This window comes from Piliocolobus tephrosceles, chromosome 8 (genome assembly GCF_002776525.5).
Source record: "Piliocolobus tephrosceles isolate RC106 chromosome 8, ASM277652v3, whole genome shotgun sequence".
Classification (NCBI taxonomy): Eukaryota; Metazoa; Chordata; class Mammalia; order Primates; family Cercopithecidae; genus Piliocolobus; species Piliocolobus tephrosceles.
Window position 1 is genome coordinate 88907698 of NC_045441.1, and position 18276 is coordinate 88925973.

The 18276-nt window shown below is 35.2% G+C and overlaps 1 protein-coding gene across 2 annotated transcripts in view; it reads left to right on the plus strand.

Moving 5' to 3' along the window:
- SEMA3E (semaphorin 3E) overlaps nucleotides 1-18276 on the plus strand; it is a 278691-nt gene that overhangs the window by 166678 nt on the left and 93737 nt on the right. For both annotated transcript variants that reach the window (XM_023226663.1, XM_023226664.1), the window contains exons 3-4: nucleotides 15224-15283; nucleotides 17945-18064. In XM_023226663.1, the coding sequence (XP_023082431.1) occupies nucleotides 15224-15283; nucleotides 17945-18064 (180 nt within the window). The remainder of the gene's footprint in view (nucleotides 1-15223; nucleotides 15284-17944; nucleotides 18065-18276) is intronic.

Here is an 18276-nt window from a genome sequence, read left to right on the forward strand (position 1 = left end):
TTTGTCTTGTTTTCTTTTATTTAATGTCATTTCTTAAATTTAATTATGTTACCTGTACCCATGCCTTATTTGCTGTAGAAGTAGAACAGTGAATTGGGAGCACTCAATGGGGATTTTGGTGTTTAAATCCTGGCTATGCATGTATAATATTGGACAAGTTCCTAAATCCGTTTGTGTACCTATTTCTTTATTGGTAAAAGGATAAATATTATTCCTCTTTGAAGATAAAAATTAATTATGAATTAATTTATGTAAAGTACCAAGAGCAGTGCTTGGCACACAGCAGTATGTATAAGCTCTTATTATTTACTCTGTATTCTGTGTAATATGTTCCATCATATGAATATAACACAATTTATTTATCCATTCCATGTCAAAGGACATTTGGGTGGTTTCCCATATTTCATTTTATCAATGTTGCTATGATCATTTTAGCAAACTTCTCTTGATACATGCATATGGGAAAGGATCCAGGGCATATATATTCAGGAGTAGAGTTGCCAATGATAGAATATGTTAACGTCAAGATAGTGCCAAATAGCTTTCCAATGTGGTGATACAAAGTTCCACTACTTCCATCAGTGCATGAATTCCCAATGAACTCACACACTCTCTCACACTTACTCTGTTGTTCTGTATGATCCCCACATTCCTCAACACTCTTCCCTTGATTCATTTATTTATCTCTGCACCAATACCTCTCTATTTTAGCAACTATAATATTAAATTATTTTTAGCTTTATTTGATCATAACTTTAATAACCTTAGAATTATTTCAGAATACATTGCGTATAAAATTAGGAAATACACTGGAAAAATGAAATAATATTATAATATAATGCCAGGTATGATACATGCTATAAAGAAAATAAAACAACTTAGTGGAGGTAAGACAGTAGAGGTTGGTGAGGAGAGTAGGGTGGTCAAAAAAATGTTTTCTAGGGAGGTGATATTTAAGAATATAGCAAAATTAAATGCCCACTATCCATATTTCAAGGCTCAATGACCAGTTCTGACTAGTTACACTGCAGAGCTGGTGAAGTAACATCAGAGCATGTGCCTCAGGCTGATTTGAAGGTCATTGAAACAGATGGACAGGCATTGACTTGCAAGTATGGTGGTTGATGAATCATCTTTGTGAAGAGAAGGATAGTAAGCTAGTTGAAAAAATATTCAATTAATGAGGAGAAAGTAGCAATGGATGATGGTGGATGACTACAAGGAGGAAGGTAGCAGGTGGTATGGTTGTGACCACATGAACCTTAAAGCAGCTAGGGTTTTATTATTTTAAACCTTTATTGAGTAGGTGAATTTAGAGAGGAAAAAATTAGTGAGAAGGGGAGAGTGGTCAGTGAAAATATTTTCCTCATATGTGGGTTTAGAGTAAAAAAGCCACCACCATATCTGGTAGAGAAATAGTGTTCTCAGGGGACAAGCTGATTTTAACCAGAGCAAGAAGGTAAAGGAACATGGCGGGAGAAAGACTGAAGTCGCAGGGATTTTGTCAATGACATTCCAAAGGACTTCACAGAAGGGTTTGAGGCCTCAGAAAGGTGGGGTGAGATTGGGGGTGGTACAGAGCTATGTGATGTATGAGTCCAAGTATTCATTGTTGACCTGGAAGTGGGTCAGGTCAATACTTCCCATGGTGACTATGCTCAACAGGGGTATGTCATGATGGATTAGTCCTGATGATCTCTTCAGGGAAGATAAATAACCTTCAATTTTAACTTCATTTACAAAATGGAAACCATTGAACATGTTGATCCTCACCCTCCCATCACCAAAGCTACTGTTTCCGCATGATGTTTTCCACCTCCTTGTTATATTGGCGGTACTCTCTCCCTTTATGAAATGTCACTCCTTAAACCCATGCTCTGGGTCCCAGCTTGTTGACCTTTCTTAAGGGCTGGTTATTTTCTATCTTTTCTACATTATTATTTCTTCTTTTCCTTTCTACAAAATCAACAACAAATGTAGTTTGTATAGGGGTGCTTAATTTCCCTGTGAGACATGGATTCATTTGACAGCCTGGCAAAACCTAAGGACCCTCAAATGTATAAAGTAAATATGTAGAATTACGAAGCAAAATATTAAAATCAAGTTAGCAAAACTATATTTTAAATACAACTATTATGATATTAAAATAGCAATTTATGATATGATGACATGTATCTTCTTTATTAACATATTAAGTAATAAAACCTAGCAACAGGTCTCACTCATAAGCACCTGCATTTCCAATTAATGATGAGTGTTAATGATATTTTGAGATAATTGCAGCAACTCTAAAGTAGCATTGAAATGTATTTTCTCTTGGTAATGAAACCACAGATACTGCTAATACTACTATAGTTTGCTTTCTACATTTATATGATATTATCTGATAGAAATGCTAAATTGCAGTTAGAACTTAATGGTTAATGCATAATGACTTCTTTTTTTTTTCTGCTTTCTGAGGTGGCGCGTTCCCTGAATTCTTACAACTCCTGCTCCATAATTTTCACTTTAGAAAGCATTCTAATTTTTTTTGAGTAAATATAAATATAAATTTCTCGGCTGAGCAAATATAGTTCTTCATGATTTACTCTCATCTACCTTCTTAGCCTAATCTCCACTTGTCCACCAATAACATTGCTAGTCAGACCATTTCTATTTGCTCTTTTTCATACCTCTGTATCCTTACAGCTCCCCTTTCCTGGAATAACCTTCAAACATATCCAATTTTTTAAAATCTATTTTCTTTCTGTTTTAACCTAGATTTGGAGAAGGTTCTCCTTGCCCTTCCTTATTCTAAGGTCTGATTTTGATTCCCATATTGTATTAGCTTTGGCTGTTCAGCTGTCAGTTTACTTATAAGATGGGTCCTTAAGAGTAGGCACTGTGTTATGTTCATCTCTGAAGATGTAATGAAAGAATGAAAGTGTGTCTGTTGCTAATCCTAACATCTTCCATCAATAAATCTGTTCTCTTCACTGTCTGCTTTCTCGCTTTTTTTTTTTTTTTTTTTTTTTTTGAGACGGAGTCTCACTCTGTCGCCCAGGCTGGAGTGCAATGGCACGATCTCAGCTCACTGCAAGCTCCGCCTCCCTAGTTCAGGCCATTCTCCTGCCTCAGCCTCTCCCGAGTAGCTGGGACTACAGGTGCCCGCCACCATGCCCGGCTAATTTTTTTGTATTTTTAGTAGAGACGGGTTTTCACCGTGTTAGCCAGGATGGTCTTGATCACCTGACCACATGATCCATCCGCCTCGGCCTCCCAAAGTGCTGGGATTATAGACGTGAGCCACCGCACCCAGCCTCTTGCAAATTTTATTTTACTTATTATCACAACCACTTTCAGACTAGTTATTGCTGAATTTCATTTAGGTTAATTTTGTCTGCCTTCTACTTACCCTTATATCCCAAGCCACCTATCCACCACCTACCCACTTCTGCTCTGGCAAACAGGGAATCCTGTTTCACAGTGTGGCGGTAATTGCAACCTTGGCTGCACGTTAGTAAACACCTGAGGATTGTGTGAATAATATTTGTGTCTTGGCTCTACCTCTATACTGATGTGAGGACTAAATAGTGGTACTTTCTGAAACTCTCCCAGGTGATTGTAATGTGCATGAGGATTGTGAAATGCTGGGATATTAAGCATCCTTGCTGGTCCTGGAAATACCGGTCCTATATGTGGTTCTAAATAATTATTTTCTAAATAATAACCAGAACTTATATGAATATACACACTTATAAGGATAATTTTTCCATACAAATTTTGAAATAGATAAGAATCTGTAATTTAATAAACTTATTGTACTGTATTAGTGTTTTTAGATAATGTCTTTGCTTTCTAAATTATTTAACTCACTGCATTCCCAGACCATGCGATAATACTCTTTCCCAATGAATTTCTGCTCTGTTGTACCTATGTAACATTCATTAAAGACCCTAAACCCTCACTACAAACTGCAAAACTCAGTGCTGATGCTAAAGTGTACTCTTCACTCTAAAACTTCCAATTTAGTAACTCCATTTGCATTATCTAATGTGAGCATCTCCCACCTCCTCAAAGAGAATAGCTTTTGCATTTTACTCTATCTAAAACTCTCTAAAATCCCCAGATAATGTAAGACTTCTTAGATGAGAATTCTGGTTTCAATCAAATTCTGATTTAACATTTTAAGAAATTGAAAAAAAATGTGTTTTTGTTGTTGTTTGTATTTATTATTTATGTATTTATTTATTTTGCTTTCTCTAGTGTCCTTTAGTGCAAAAAGACCTTTGGCTGAACTAAAGAAAACTATTATCTGAGTAAAAAATTAAAGCATCTGAGACTTTCTGATCATAATGTGACAATATCAGGACCTTGTATGGATAGAATACTTGGAAAGGGAAAAACAAAACATCCTCGTAAACTTTTTTCACTTGATTGACCATAGATTCAACCCACATCTGCATTTGTTTCTTAAAAAAAAAAAAAAAAAAAAAAAAGTGTTTATAAGCTTCAAAGTCTCTAAATTGGGATAGGGCTCTAACTATTGGCATTCATGGCTATTCATGTTTAAATTGCCTTTCTTTTTTTTTTTCTTTTTTTATTAAAGAGTCCTCATTAAGTTTTCTTTCACTTACTACTCAATTGTTAAATTATAGTTCTGTATTGAGGAAGAACATCCAATCTATTAATAGATAATTTGAAAATAAATGTATATGTTTCTTCTCATACCCATTCCCTGCAATTTATTTATAACTCTTGTAATTTCAAGATGTGACCAGAAGAGATAATGACATTTTATTATGTGATGACTAGATTTTCTGGTTAGGAGCTTTCATTCGGCAGAATTGCATTTTATTTCTACATAATACATAGTTATTTAAACTTCAGTTGCTGGTATAATTTAATTGAACTTAAGTCTAAGAAGATTTAAATAGATTCAGTAAAATTGTTAAGTTTTAAATAGCTAAAACAGCAATTCATGGATAATTGAATATATTAGCTATATCAAAAATATATTTAGGGAATTCCAAAAACAAAAGTAATAACTACAAAATACCTTGGTATTTTGTTACAGTCAGCCCACTATTTGCACAACTATTCTGTTATCTGTAATTCAAACAATTATTTGAAAAAAAAAAAAAAAGTATGGAAAAAACATCCCCTGTGACTTTAACACATTTTAAGACTGTGTACTAGCATTTTATTTATTTATTTATTTATTTATTTATTTATTTTAGAAGGAGTCTCACTCTGTCACCCAGGCTGGAGTGCAGTGGCATGATCTCAGCTCACTGCACCCTCCGCCTCTAGGGTTCAATCGATTCTCTTGCCTCAGTTCCCAAGTAGTTGGGATTACAAGTATGTGCCACTACACCCAGCTAGTTTTGTTTTATATTTTTGGTGGAGACAGTTTCACCATGTTGGCCAGGCTGGTCTCGAACTCCTGACCTGAGGTAATCCACCCGCCCAGGGCTCTTAAAGTGCTAGGATTATAGATGTGAGCCACTGCACCCAGTCTGTAATGGCATTTTGAAATAGTGGTTGTGATAATATTGTTTAGTCAGCTAAAATTAGTGTTAACCAAAAATAAAATTCCTCTGGATATTATGCATTGTAAGGTTTTCCACATTGCACCTAAAAATGTTGAAAGCATTTCTCTGCCATTTTCTCTTTTCTATGAAAAAATCTTTTTTAGTTATTCATATTCATCATATTTATTTATATTTACCAAAAAGAAGCACTAGATCTAGTATATTTGTTTGTGTTTCCTTATTGTTTGTGTTTAACAATTAAAGCCAACATGTTAACTTTAGTTTTTATTTTATTTTACATTATTTTAATTCAATTATATTAGAGGACTTTTTGAAGAGAGCAGAAACCAGAGTGTAACAGCAAAGAACACAGATTCTATAGCCATATTGTTAGGGCTCCCATCTGAACACTACCTCTTATTAGATGAGTGATTCTGGGCAAGTTAGTCCACAGCTCTGTTTCTGAGTTCTCTTAACTGTAAGAACAGATAGCCATAGTATCTTTCTCTTAGCTTTTGTGAGAAGATTAAGTGAGTTATTAAGTGCCTAGAACAGTGCCTGGAACATAGTAAGCACCGCCTTAATATTTGCTGTTTTCATTGTTATTATTGAAGCTAGATGATTCTAATGTGCTACCACAGAAAGTGAGGGATAAAAGTATTACATATTTTTTGGTGTTATTTAACTAAGTTCTAGAAACGTATATGAGGACACGAAGTATGCAAAAATGAACAAAACAGTGCCTACCCTAAAATATTTATAATATAATAGACAAGATAGATATACATGTTCCATAGGTGACACAATTTGAATAGACAATAAAGGTTCAAATAAAATGCTAAGAAAGTATTTTAGGAGTGGTTCCTGGAGGAGATATAATTTCAATTGAACTTTGAATAATAGAATTTTGATTGGGAGTGAGAACATAGAAAGTAGGAGTAGGAAGGACAGAAATTTCAGAGCAATGTAGAATAATGACTAATGTTTTGGGCTGAAGTAAATAGATGGATTGGGGGCATGTGGGTGGGAAAAGGGTATGTAGTAAGAGTTAAGGATGGGAACCACAGACTAGTTCATGAAGAATACTGACTGCAATGCTATTGAAATAGGATCTTCTAGGCAATGCAGGAGTCACCGGCAATGCAGGAGTCTCAATATGGGCATAAAATAGTTAGAATTATAGTTTAGTGTTTACTTTGACAGCAGCATGATGAATAAATGGATGGAAAATGAGAGTAGAGCCATGAAGCCAGTAAGTGGCAGTTAGAATTTAAAACCAGGTACATCTGTACTAGAAGCCATCATTGAGAACCAGGTTATTGCTTTGAGATCAACTTCCATATTGGTCTTCAGTGTGCCATTAGTTTTGCTAGTTCCGCCTCTGTTATGAGGTGTTTCTTTCTCCTTAGCTCTTAGTCCCTTTGCATGCCTGCATTTTACCCTAGTAATGGTTATGAACTAGTATAACAATTAGTTGCTGGTGAGAGTAGTAGGGAAGAAACCACTGACTGGTATTATATGTAACTGTACACCCTTTGTTTACTTATAGTAAGGGTTGAGAGCCCCAGGAGACTCCACTATTCAATCACAGGTAACAGATTATCCTGTCTATGCTCTGTCTGAATATCCCCTTGCAATCTGTACACATTTGAGAGTTACTAAGACTTCCTAAAAAATAAATCAAAATTATTCTCTGGAAGATATGAATACTTGTTTAATGTATAAAATTTTATTTTCTTTTTTTCCATTTCATGAAAAAATAAAAAATGAATATGTTTATATATTTAAGCCATATTTTGGCAGAACTCATAGAATATTTCATATTTGGTAATAAACCTTCAGTTTTAGAAACTTTGATCTATAGTTTTTATCTTTCTAAATTTCAGCTTGTTTTTCTAAAATTAGTCTCACTACTATAATTTAAAGCTAAAACTGGGCCCGGTGTGGTGGCTCATGCCTGTAATTCCAGCACTTTGGGAGACCAAGGTGGGCAGATCACCGAAGTCAGGAGTTCAAGACCAGCCCAGCCAACATGGAGAAACCCTGTCTCTACTTAAAATACAAAAAAATTAGCCGGGCATTGTGGCGCATCCCTGTAATCCCAGCTACTTGGGAGGCTGAGGCAGGAGAATCACTTGAACCTGGGAGGTGGAGGTTGTGGTGAGCCGAGACCGTGCCATTGCACTCAAGCCTGGGCAACAAGAGCGAAACTCTATCTCAGAAAAAAAAAAAAAAAAAGTCAAAATTACACTACTTCATTTGGATATCTATACATATTATAGTTCTTTTAGATAATTCTGTTTATAAAAATATTCATATCTTTCTCATTTATTCAACTTTATTGTATCAAAGGTGAAAAAAGTTATTGTATTTTAGAATTTAATTTTTTATTGAATAGAAGAAAGGCATTTATGTACAATTTGCACGTAAATGTCAGATGGCATTTCACATTAATGATACCAATTGAATAAATTTTATCCATACAAAAGACAATACATCAGGCTACAAATGTTTGTGTGTAGTTATCATATTTTTCTAGTTCAAATGCTTAGGAGAATAAGCTTTTTAAAGTACAAATTTTGTCCATAGTTCAAAATATTATAATTCTGGCATATAAACTACTTGAATAATGACAGTCATTATAATTAAGTATAAAAGCATAAACACGATGACAGATAATGTGTGTCAGGTTAAAGATTATCATTTATAAACCATTAAGATTATTTTAATGTGTTATATTCAAAATATGTTTTCTTGTTTTTAATAATATTTATAAGATCTATAATTAAGATGTACATTGATGGACACTGGTGCAGTACAGAGATGTAAATACAGAAAGAAAACTCCAAATGTAGGAAAACACTTTTCATTAGAATAATAGAAATAGGAAGAGAATATAAGATAAAATTATATAGGCTTAGTCACTTAAAATATATTCTATGAAGATAGACTTATATTAACTGGATTGTTTTATTTACTCTTTTTAAATAAAAAGATAATCTAATTTTTCAGTTAAAAAATTATTTCGTATTCATTAGTTTGTTTGTGCTCTCCTAAATCTCTGAGTGTCATAACATCTTGTAACAATAAGCTGTTAGATCCTTAATCCTGGTATAATTATGTGACTCAATAGGGAGTCCAGAAAGAAAATTACCTTGTAATTTAATTTATACTTTATTTTATTTTTCTCCATTGAGATATGCAAAAACAGTAAATGGCTTGTTAATGTGCAGTGGAATGATTAAATTATATTGTAGGGGTATTGTGACGAAATGATGTGTATTTAACCTTTTGCTTTTTGTATCTTTTTTGGTACAGAGATTTTGGAAATCACATTACACGCTGTTGTTTAACGGCCTTTAAAAATGTTTTGTGCAGAACAAATAGCCTAATTTTATGGGTTTTTGTTGATGCTAAACTCTGGAGCAGAACCAAAAGGCATCCTGACTGCCAAAACAAATGAAGACAATCATTTCCCTTACTAGCTTAGCAGAATGTTTTTATGTGATGGTTTTAAAAAATAACTTTCCATTTCCAGTGAGGTCTTTCTTTGCCATATATTGTCACCTGAGTTAACGTTTGGATGCAGTTCTGAGCTACTAAACTGTTTAAAAATACCAAACAAACCAAAATAACAACAATAAAACTTTAGTAACCCATATTTCTGCTACTCCTTTCGAGAGTCCCTATGTGTTGAACTTTAGAGCGTGTTCATACTTATCTTCTGTCTCTCTTCCATCTACTCAGTGATCTGTTCGACATCCGTCTATCTTTCCTCAGAAATCCTATGAGTCTTTAAGAGCCTAGGTTATTGCTAACATCCTGCAGTAGTTCCTTCCTGATTAAACTGGAAAATTTTACTTGTTTTATTCATTTAACATGTTATAGCATTTTCATGCCAACGAACCTGATCTCTCAAACTTCAGTGTAATCTCCTTTGACAGATTGACTTTACCAAGAATGTGATAAAAGGCATATTGACTGATACAAGCCAATCAACAGACGTTGAAAAGCAGAGACTGTGCTTAAGACATTGTGCCAGATAGGCACTGGTAGTGAGACAGAAATAAGTCACTGCCTTGCCCTCTGTAATTTATAGTCTAATAAGAGAGCTAAAATTAAGTACACATCATTGTTGTCCTAGATAGAGAAAATAAGAACACTATGAGGGATTAAAGGAGCGAGAAATACTAACTGTTGAAAAAACATCAGCAAAGATTTTGTTGTGAAACTCTTTGGGAAATGCGCCTGAAAGAATAGTTTTGTTATTCTTATAGCAATTGCCATTGTTAGTTTTGCTGCTAGGAACAATGCATGTTCTGGCAATCCTAGAAAAGCCATTATTGTCTTCACCATAACATAATATCTTTGTGACAAAAACTGTGAAGGGTCTGAGATTTTATCTTGCTCTCAAGACAGGTTAGCCTGTCACAGTTTCATAGATGTTGTCAGAAAACATTAGACTCTTGGGTCAGAGACAAAAGACTGTATTACTCATGGCACAGCAGGCAGCAAGAGCTTCTTGTTTCCATCAGTGTCTTTGCCCCTCAAGTCCTGCAGGGGGTGATGCGTGGCAGCCTAGGTAGACACTGCACTCAGTGGATATGTGTCACATCTCAGGGACCCCAAGCTTAGGAAACTCCCAATCTTATAAGAGGGCTGTTAGCAAAACTGTCTAAACTTTGTCTAGAGGGAGATAGAATCTTTACTATCCCGATCAGGAAACAAATCTTCCATTTGCCCTGGAGGGAGATTCTATTTCTCTCTTTTCAGGCTATTTGAAAAGATATTCTGGAATAAAAGCTGTCAAAAGATGTATAAAAATGCTATGGAGAATTAACCCCTAAACAGTGTGTTTAACTGGAAGTGATCATTTTGAAGCCGTTATTTAGGGGAATACAGAGCAATATGCGGTAAAACTAAAGTTTAAAGAAGTCTTCATTTTACATAATAATGAAAAATGAGTAAGAAGGGATGATATTATTGTAAAAAGAAGCAGAGCCTATATCTCGGAAGTTATGTTATAAATATAATGCATTATTCTGAATTATGGAAGAGGTATTATCTAATCTAGTTACATTGATAAGGGAATTAGTCATGAAAATCTTTCCTGACAGATGATCCTAAATGAATTTATATTTTATTATATACATGATAAAATACATATATTTGTAAACATAGTCTATATATACATGCACATGTTCTAGCATATCTATTTGAATAATTTATACATCTACAGTAAAATCATAATTCCCAAATCAAATTGAATCTCAAATTAGAATGGGTCTTAGAGGTTATTTATTAAAATCTATCCCTGAGTTCAAGAATGGTTTTCCAAAATAATAGATCAGGTCAAGTTTATAAACTCTGCTGCCTCACTTCTAGAATTCACCCTATAGTGGGGTCAGTGACTCCACTCAGGTGTATGCAAAGCTGCACTTGAACCGGATATTGGCTGATACCTTTCCTAAATCGTACATGACCCACTGATGGATTTACTGCCAACATCAACATCTATTCTACTATTTTACGTGTGTGCTTTTTGCTTTAGGATTGGCTTTCTTTTATATCACCATTCTTTCTATGTTTATCTTTTCTTGTGTTGCAACATCAAAAACAAAACTGTGCTTTCACTTAAAGTTTATATGCCAAAATTGTGTTTTCCTTTAAAAGTTTATACACTACACTATGAAAATTAAAGAACACCTCATGCTGAATATTGTTAGTAAAATACTGCTTGGGGCTCATTGCACCAATGAATACGAACATCAAAGTAATATTTTATGCCTATAATTCAAACCATAGAGTGCTTGTTTCTATGATAATAAATTAAATCAGATAGCATTTATCACTATAAAATGGTATTATCACCACTTTGATAAATTCCCAATATTACTCATGTATCAGGAGCTGGATTGGGCTACATAATGTGTAAGTTATGTGACACACCTCTTTCACTTGTGGGATATACATGCCTTACCTGATATTTTACAGGGCATGGCTTTAAGAAAAAGAAAAAGCGTAAGTCTTATTTAGTTTTCCTTTTTTTTTTTTTTTTTTTAATTGAGATGGAGTCTTACTCTGTCACCCAGGCTGGAGTGTAGTGGCGGGATCTTGGCTCACTGCAACCTTTGTCCCCCGGGTTCAAGCAATTCTCCTGTCTCAGCCTCTGGAGCAGCTGGGACTACAGGTGCACACCACCGTGCCTTGCTAGTTTTGTATTTTTTATAGAGACAGGATTTCACCATGTTGGTCAGGCTGGTCTCGAACTCCTGATCTCAGGTGAGCCACCCGCCTCAGCCTCCCAAAGTGCTGGGATTACAGGTATGAGCCACTACACCTGTCCTAAAAAAGCTGAATCTTGAACATATTTAGGATTCAAACAAACATGAGATTTTGGAAACTAAAATGCTCGTAGGAATCACTCATGTAAAAGAAAAGTCTGAAACAAATCAAAATATCTGTTCCATTTCAACTCCAGAGGAATGTTGCCACACAAGAATGCATGCCTAATGTTGCATTTCGTCATATTTTTCTAGGGAAATCGGAAATAGGGATTTTTATGCAAGATTTTTAATTTTTTAAATGTTGGCTTCTAACCTAAAAATAATTATAATTTGCCACTAAATAAAAAAATACCACCAATCAGCAACGTCTAATATTTTGTTCGATAATCAGAATGTCTTTCCAGGCTGACAGAGCATAAGCTGGGATGGTGATGGATAGAGGAAGGGGAGGCAGAAGATAATAGAGACTTTAAGGGAACAAACAAACTGCTGTAGACAGAAGAGTCTGTCTTGCTGTCATAGGCCTACCAATACAGTCTAACAACAGTAAACATTGACACTGGACTGGAAAAGGCTATACCTGAATCCTTCTCAACCAAGGTCTCTGAGGATTCTTAAGCATCCTGAGGAGAAAGAGGTTGTTTGTAAAAATATTAATGATGTCTTGAGAGGCCCATGCTACTTGGCTGTGTTATTTTGACTCCTTCATCAAATTCTTAGGTAGCCTGGGGTATTAATCCATTTTCACACTGCTATAAAGAACTACCGAGATTGGATAATTTTTAAAGGAAAGAGGTTTAATTGACTCACAGTTCAGCATGGCCAGGGAGGCCTCAGGAAACTTCCAATCATGCTGGAAAGTGAAGGGGAAGCGAAGCACCTCCTTCACAAGGTAGCAGGAAGGAGAAGTGCCGAGCTAAGAGGGAAAAGCCCCTTATGAAACTATCAGATCTCGTGAGAACTCACTCAGTATCACGAGAACAGCATGGAGGAAACTGCCTCCATGATTCAATTACCTCCACCTGGTTTCTCCCTTGAAAAATGGGGATTATGGGAATTACCATTCAAGATGAGATTTGGGTGGGGGCACACAGCCTAACCATATCATCTGGCTTTGATGGAGGCAATTAAGTAAAAACTGTAGAGTGTTTTGGTGAGAACCAACATCCCTCCAAGATAAATCACGGGACCAGCTGAGCCCGTGAAATTGATATGGTTGCATGAGATGGTGCTCCCTTGAAACTCCCAGGGAACCTAAGAAAGGAGGTGGACTGAGCTTTTTCATTCTGGTGAGGGAAGGTGATTGATCCAGCAGATGTGGGGATAAACAATGTTAAGTGGAGACTTAAACTCTTGAGCCACAAAAGCATTTGGTAACTGACCAGTTGCTACAGTTACTCAAATGTATCACATTCCTTTGTTTCCACCCATAGATTTATTGGAATGTGGGTTTGCACAGATAAATAAGAATTTTTAAAAGAAACTCCCAAAATAATAGTATATCTTTGATAAAGCTGTGGTAAGGATTAAATTAGATATTATGTTTAACGCACTTGGCACAAAAATTGGAAAACTTGATAATGCTAAGTGAGGGTATGGGGGCGTGGATTGCCGGTATAGACATGTAGCCGTTCTGGAGAGTGGTCTGGTACTACATTCACAGATGCAATACTTACTTGCCCTGAGACCCAGTAATTCTTATCTCATGTATATATACCAACGATTTTCTTACACAGATCCAAAAAGGGCATGTATAAAAAGGTAACAATTTATTTGATGTTATAGAGACTTGGAAGCAATCTGGGTATCCATCGCTTGGAGAGTTGATAAGAAAATGTGGGGGAACCACACCTTAACATTACAAAACACTCAGAAACGGCAGACTATATGTGTGCATAGGACTATTAAGGGACCTCAAAAACCCAGTTCTTAGTGAAAAAGATAAGAAAGAGATAAGATTTAACTTCAATACTATTTACATAAATCAGAAATATATGCACAAAAAGCAGTAGTATACACTTTATAAGAATACATACAAATAAATAAGGTACCTGCAACAGGATACAATAGTTGCCTCCTGGGGGAATGGAAATAAAACATGGAGTGGGAATAAGGAAATAAATAATTAACTAAAATAAAAGAAGAACCTTTTAAGAGTGTTGATGAAAAGGAATCATGAATTAAGTAATATAACAAACTGAAACCTCTGCACATAAATTGATAAAGCAAAAGAAGGAAAAAATAAAATAAAGTTCTTAACACAGTGCCTGGCACATAGTACAATTAATCCTATAGATTAAGCAAAAAGAGGACCAAAAGGAGTCTGAGAAAAGAAAAGGAAAGAAAGTGATAAAGAAAAAAATTTCTTTCAAAAATAACTAAGTTTTGCAATTAGAAATTTGTGAAACCAGTTAACAAGTATAGGTATACTGATTTCTGCTTGTGGTCTCAGGAAAGTGCTAGATACTATTGCAGGTGAAAAAGAAAAGTTTGATATATTCTACTTATCAGAGAATAAACCAACAAACTTAAAACATACGTTTTAAGGAATGTATAAAGGAAGAAAACAATAAACTTAAAATGCAATGAAAACTTTTGGAAATTCAGTTGGAAATTGGTAGAGTTAAACAATGTTTTCAAAAAATAATCACTCTGGGAGGCTGAGGCGGGCAGATCACGAGGCCAGGAGACCAAGACCATCCTGGCTAACACTGTGAAACCCTGCCTCTACTAAAAATACAAAAAATTAGCCAGGTGTGGTGGCAGGCGCCTGTAGTCCCAGCTGCTCAGTAGGCTGAGGCAGGAAAATTGCTTGAACCCAGGAGGCGGAGGTTGCTATGAGCCGAGATCACGTCACTGCACTCTAGCCTGGGTGACAGAGCCAGACTCCGTCTCAAAAAATAAATAAATAAATAAATAAATAAATAAATAAATAAATAAATAAATAATCAAAGAGACAATATGGTGTGTTACTGGGTGATACATTATAAGTCAGCATTAAAGAGTCATTCATCCTTTAATCATTGTATGCAGCAAACATTACGGAGAGCCCACCACACAGCAGGTTCTGTGTTAAGTAGTAAAAACACAAGAAACTGCAGGATGTGCCTGAGTTGGAGGAGCAGTTAGGTTTAATATGGGAAAGGGCTGGTTAAGGCATGGCTGTCCTCTGAAGGGCCAAGACTTGAGGTGAACTTTCAAATATATTTTTTTTAAAAAAAGGATTTATCATAAAGTAAAAGCCCAGAGATAAGTTTCTTAATTATGCAAATAATTATGTGAATAACACAAAGCCCCATTGTATCTTATCAGAAAATAGAAAAAAATGGAAATGTCTTGAACTATAGAAGAAAGTGAAATGGTTTTCAGTGTGGTTTATTTTTATATGTAGTTATCATAATAGTACATTATCTTTTATTTTAGATACACTGGCCTAGTACAGCTCTAAAAATGGAAGAATGCATAATGAAGGGAAAAGATGCGGTAAGTATTATTCATTGTAAATTAAACAAATCATCAATTATATCCCCAGTTAACCACAAAGAACTGAATCACTGAATTTTTATTTGCTCTTGTAAAAGCATGTGTGCAATTTGGTTCATGAAGAAAAAAATGTATAGGCATATAAGACATAATTATGTAAAATTAATTTCAATGTAGAGTTAAAGGAAGCAGAGATGCCATTGAGATCTTGGTTTTTTATTTTGTTTTTTAATATCTTAATCAACTTGGGTTTATAAATTCCTTACACTAATGCTTATTTCCCATGTATCTGGCAGAAAAATAATTGCAGGTAATTTTTTTTTCTAGGAACAGTTAAGCACATTCTTTGTGAGATTTCACTTTACATTGTTTAGTAAATTAGAAAAGAATGAAGAAAAAAAGTCAACAAAAAGTTTGAGAGAGGCAATAAACACATTTTACCTATTCCTAAATATTTTTAGGGTCTCTTCTCCTTTAAGAAGCAATAGTCTCTTTCTCTATAGTTTCCCTGCTGAGTGTGAGTGGCAAAATGCTGTGCATCAGCCCCCAACACAGTCCCTAACACACTAAGACATCAGTGACAGGATTTTCACATATGAGCAGTGGCTAGCTGATTTCGTGACACAAATGCACCCTGGAGGAAGGCCTGGACATCTGCCTGTGAAAGTGAACTTATCCTTTTTTTCAGTAAGAAAAAAAAAAAAAAAAAAACTATATAAATGACTAACACACATTATACCAACTCCTCATTCTCTGTAGCAGCTGGGTCACAGCCAAGGAGTGAGTCAGCACATTCCTGTTGCCTTAACCCACAGCATGATGCTGACTAATTGAACATATTCTTAGGCCATGTCAATCTAAGCTCAGCTGAGCCAAAATGTGGTCTAATAGGCTCCCTCTCAGATGTGACAGTGTGTCAAGAGAGGAAATGCAGGTGCTTATGGAAACAAACAACAGATGTTTTCACCATTCCTGAATGATCAGATTCTACCAAATATATGGGTCACCTGAAGAATAAAATATCATGTGATTGCAAATTTGGAGAAATAAATATACCTGTGTGCTCTAGATCATCAATTCAGTAGTGCACTCCTCATTCTTGCCAAGTGATTCCGCTGGCCTTTTCTCCTAACACTGTTATAGGATAAACTTTAAAGTGCTGAAATTGCAACAGGTCCTTATAAAACATGACATTAACTGATCATTATGTGTATTGATTTCAAGTAATAGTGGGCACTAAAAGAGTTTAGTATTCATTTCATAATTTATTTTTAATGAAATAGCAACACCTAATTTGTCAAAAGAATGCTTACTAAAATTAATTTAGCCAAGTTGATTTTGAAGCAATTGTAAATGTTTCTTTAATTCAGTATACTGATCCCGTTAAATTCACTTACTGATGGATATATTAAAATTTTATTAACATGTGTTATGTATTAGGTGCTATGCTCAATTAACTGGGAAATGCCGAGATATGTAAAATAGATTCTGTCCTCAAGAAGCTCACAGTTGAATACCAATGTTGACAAACTAGAGCATCTAGGCCAAAGGTGGCTTGTTGCCTATTTTTATAAATAAAGTTTTATCGGAGCACAGCCCCACACATTTAGTTTTGTATTGTTTCTGGCTGCTTTCATGCTATAGCTGCAAAGGTGAATAGTTGCAACAGAGACCAGATAGCTCATCAAACTAAATACATTTACATTCTGGCCCTTTAAAGAAAAAGTTTGCTGATTCCCAGTCTACTACTATTTCTTACAGTAATATAGTAATCTTATCATAGTTCTACAACAAAATGTTGGTTTTATTGGTTAGTTTTCCAAATTTACTTAACAATTCTCTCTGAACGTGCTTTATGTGAATTTGTGAGTGTGAGGATATAAGACTTACTTTCCAAAACATTAAAATTCTGTTTGTCCTAAATACTGTATATTTTGAGAGGCTAAGGCAGGTAGATCGCTTGAGCCCAGAGTTTGAGATTAGCCTGGGCAACATGGAGAAACCCCATCTCTACAAAAGATACAAAAAGATTAGCTGGGCCTGGTGGCACATGCAACTTCCCCCAGTAGTTGCAGCTACTCTGGAGGCGGCGGTGGGAGGATCACTTGAGCCTGGGAAGGCGAGGCTGCAGTGAGCCAAAATTGCACCACTACGTTCCAGCCTGGGCAACAGAGTGAGACCCTGTCTTGGAAGAAAAAAGAAAAAAAGACTGCGTATTTCCATATGAATAACTATATTTTTTCTAATTTTTGGTTTCAATGACTTCATGCTGATGCATTGCTCATACTGTACTTAAAAAACCAACGGTGTTGGGAACAGCTTAATTACTTAGTGGAACATGTTGCCATGAGAATTTTTACACTTGAAGACATTTCTGAATAGTGCTTTTTTCATTCCTCTATTGTAAACTAGAATACATGAAAAATGATACACTCATTATAAAATGTAATTTACACATCACTGCTAACCAAAATGTGTTTCAGTAACCCCAATTTCTTCTCCAAGTTCTTGTCCTCTTTTCTTCTACCCTTCTTGCCTCCTTTGCCCAACAGAGATTTATGGTAAAACATGAGCTTTCTAGGGCTAGGAAAAACAAAAATCAAAAAGGACTAAACATGTTTATTATACTGATAGATTCCTTCCTTTTTTTTCCTGCTTTAGGGTGAATGTGCAAATTATGTTCGAGTTTTGCATCACTATAACAGAACACACCTTCTGACTTGTGGTACTGGAGCTTTTGATCCAGTTTGTGCCTTCATCAGAGTTGGGTATCATTTGGAGGTAAGATGTTTCACTCATTGCTATCAATAAAAATAATGCTTAAAACAATCTTGTTCTCAAAGAAAGACTGTAGCATTTCTTCCCAAGAAAGATAAATGCATTTGTGATGTACTGAATCAGTTTGCTTGAGACAGATAAATTATCTTTCTGGGCCTTCAAAATTCTTGTCAGGTACAAAATCTGTGAACCAATTAATTCGCTATGTACTCAAT